Raw genomic sequence first — 2,671 nt, 5'->3', positions numbered from 1 at the left:
TAACTTTTTATTTTCTACCATTTTCTAATAAACAACTGTTATCTTTGTTTATTTGATCTCTACTTGTAATTGTTCCATGATTAAATTAGTTTCACAATCATTGCAAAAAGGTCATTTTAATTCCAATACATTTTTTCAACAAACTCAAGAGAAAGGATAGATATAGTTCTTGGTTCCCCCAATAGATCTTAAGATTAGCTAGAAAAAGTAGTACAAGATCTAAAGTCTAGCTAATTAATTAAGTAATTAAATAGCATATATAGTCATTTAAATATTTAATTAAGGGTAAGGATTAGGCAGTTGATGAGACCAGAAAGGGGCCATCACGTGAGGAGCCGGCTGCACCATGGGGTTGTAGTCTCCGACATAGTTAACATTGTTGTCATGCTGACAAGTCTTGCCGGAGCTCATCCCATTTCCAGCCGATGCACTATCATTTGTCTCCTCCTCTGAAATCTCGGTGTACCCCATTGTCATCCCGTTTTTTGGTGCTTGCTCGAGTAGAATTGCCTTTAATGCCGAAACCTAGACAACCATATATATATAGTCATTGAAAATCTTGAAAATGAAATGTATCATTGAAAAACAAATTTTTATATTACTATTATGTAGTTTTCATTTAGGGATGAGCAATTGATTAACTCGTGTACTAAGTTCATGGACAAATAAATTTATTAAACTAATTTTTTGTGTTTATATTCATGATTTTGATTCGTCTAATATATTTTTAAAGATGTCTAACAAAATTTTGGCTCGTTTAACCCGTTTTTGCATTGAGACATTCAACTCAAATGTTAACCACAATATGTTCACCAATAACACATTCTGAAAATCTATTATAATAATATCAAACAAAATTACTTAATCTTTAAGAATGATAAAATAAGTATAGAAAATTTACCTCCCTCCCCTAATTTTTAACATTGTCTTTTTCGAACATAAATTAGTTAAAATATCAAAATAAAATAATATGTTTATATAGTAAATTTATTTTGAAAAACTAGTATACCCTTCTCGTTGTCAATATCAAATACTAACAATTAAAAAAATGCATTAATTTTATGGTATCTTACCAAAATGTTCTATGTTAGACAATTGAAATTTATGTATATTTGGTGTATTTTTATATGAATGTTTTTTTGATGAAGCTAGGTAAGTATTGCTGACCTCTTGTTCTAGTTTTTGCTTCTCTCTATAGACAACATCAAACTGTTGTTTGAGGGACTCGTACAAGTTCTCGAGCTGCTTAGCTTTCCACCTGGCACGTCGGTTTTGGAACCAGATCGCAACCTGGCGCGGCGGCAGGCCGAGTTCTCTAGCCAACTGCATTTTCCGGTCAGGGTCAAGCTTTATCTCTTCTCGGAAACTTCTCTCAAGTGAGTCCAACTGTTCAATGGTCATCCTCTTCTTCTTGTCATGAGGTCGATGATTAGCCGGCACCTCTGCCTCCGCCATTGTTCCTGTCAAAGACATATATAAATGTATTATGTAGAATAAGTTTGACCTAACTAAATTGTTTTTATTCATTATTGAAAAAACTATTGTAATTTCAGAAAAATGGATCAAAGAAGGGCATTGATCTACAAAGAAAAAAAAATAATATGATGATCAGAAGAGTTTAAACATAACTATATAAAAATAACATTAAAAAAAAACTTACATATCAGTCCAAAAGATTTTGTCAAGCTTTTAGATTTTTGAAAAATGCGAATAGTTCCAAACAAACTCATAAAAATAATTTTATAAAAGTATAGTTATATTTAATAACATTATGAAATATATACCTATATATAAAATCTCGAAACTATAATAAGTATTTTTTTTATAAAATTAATTTTATGTTTTTATGTTCATATGGATGTGCATTATGTTATATACACCTAAAAAAATTAATCACTCTATAATTTTTTAAAGGGTATATGTATTATAAAAAAAAATCAGAGTAATTTAAACATGATGAAATTAAGCATAACATACAAGAAATCAAAAGTTAAAATCTATGAAACCAATAAATTAAAAGAAATGTTGAGAATATAAATGCATGACCAATATCATATATATATTTAAGATTAAAGTGACTCATGTAATAAAGGAATCTCTTTAATTTGCTATAAGTAGAAGAAAGTGAATGAAACAAAAAGAGTAGAAATACATACCCGAAGGATACTGATCATGAAAACCGAAGTTGTAAACATGATTGAAAGAATTCTGATGGAGTGGTCTGAAATTAGTACTGGCACCGTTCCAATCCATTTTTCTCTTTCTCTGTTTGTGTGTTGATTGCTTTCTTCTTCTTCTTCTTCATTTATGTTGAAACCTATAATATATATATAACTGTTTGAATTCTGTAATTGTTGGTTGAATCAGAAATGTTAAATTGGACCACAAATGGAAAGAAATTAAGATAGAGGAGAGAGAATATGAGGGTTGGCAATTAAGGAAGATGTAATATATATATATATGACTGCATCAGATTAATTTTTCCCTTTTGGGGGGGCAACAAAGTAAATCTCAGTAAAGAAATGTCGTCAGATATCAATTCTTCGGATACAATTTATGATCAACAGTCAATTGTAAGTGTGTCTGTGTTTTCTGTGTGTGTGTGAGAGAGAGATGTGATCACTATTGAATTATCACTGTAACACTATCCACGAACTGGATCTGGAATGAA

General features: G+C 30.2%; 1 protein-coding gene across 1 annotated transcript; it reads right to left on the bottom strand.

The window, feature by feature from the left end:
• Positions 1-279: 279 nt before the first annotated feature.
• On the bottom strand, positions 280-2,274 carry LOC124937881 (putative homeobox-leucine zipper protein ATHB-51). Its single transcript, XM_047478212.1, has 3 exons — positions 2,157-2,274; positions 1,168-1,460; positions 280-525 (listed from the first exon to the last, which is right to left on the bottom strand). Exons 1-3 carry the CDS (start codon positions 2,251-2,253, stop codon positions 280-282), a joined length of 636 nt encoding a protein of 211 aa, XP_047334168.1. The 5' UTR covers positions 2,254-2,274.
• Between the last annotated feature and the right edge of the window lie 397 nt (positions 2,275-2,671).

Source organism: Impatiens glandulifera, chromosome 5 (genome assembly GCF_907164915.1).
Source record: "Impatiens glandulifera chromosome 5, dImpGla2.1, whole genome shotgun sequence".
NCBI lineage: Eukaryota > Viridiplantae > Streptophyta > Magnoliopsida > Ericales > Balsaminaceae > Impatiens > Impatiens glandulifera.
The sequence above is the reverse complement of the archived record's forward strand: the minus strand, read 5'-3'. Positions and strand labels throughout refer to the sequence as shown.

Bases quoted from the DNA above. Each gene is read 5' to 3' on its own strand.
- LOC124937881 (XM_047478212.1), bottom strand. From the start codon at position 2,253: ATGGATTGGAACGGTGCCAGTACTAATTTCAGACCACTCCATCAGAAT. The intron at 1,461-2,156 runs GTATGTATTTCT...TGTCTTTGACAG, and splicing joins TCATGATCAGTATCCTTCGG to GAACAATGGCGGAGGCAGAG. The intron at 526-1,167 runs GTCAGCAATACT...ATGGTTGTCTAG, and splicing joins AGCAAAAACTAGAACAAGAG to GTTTCGGCATTAAAGGCAAT.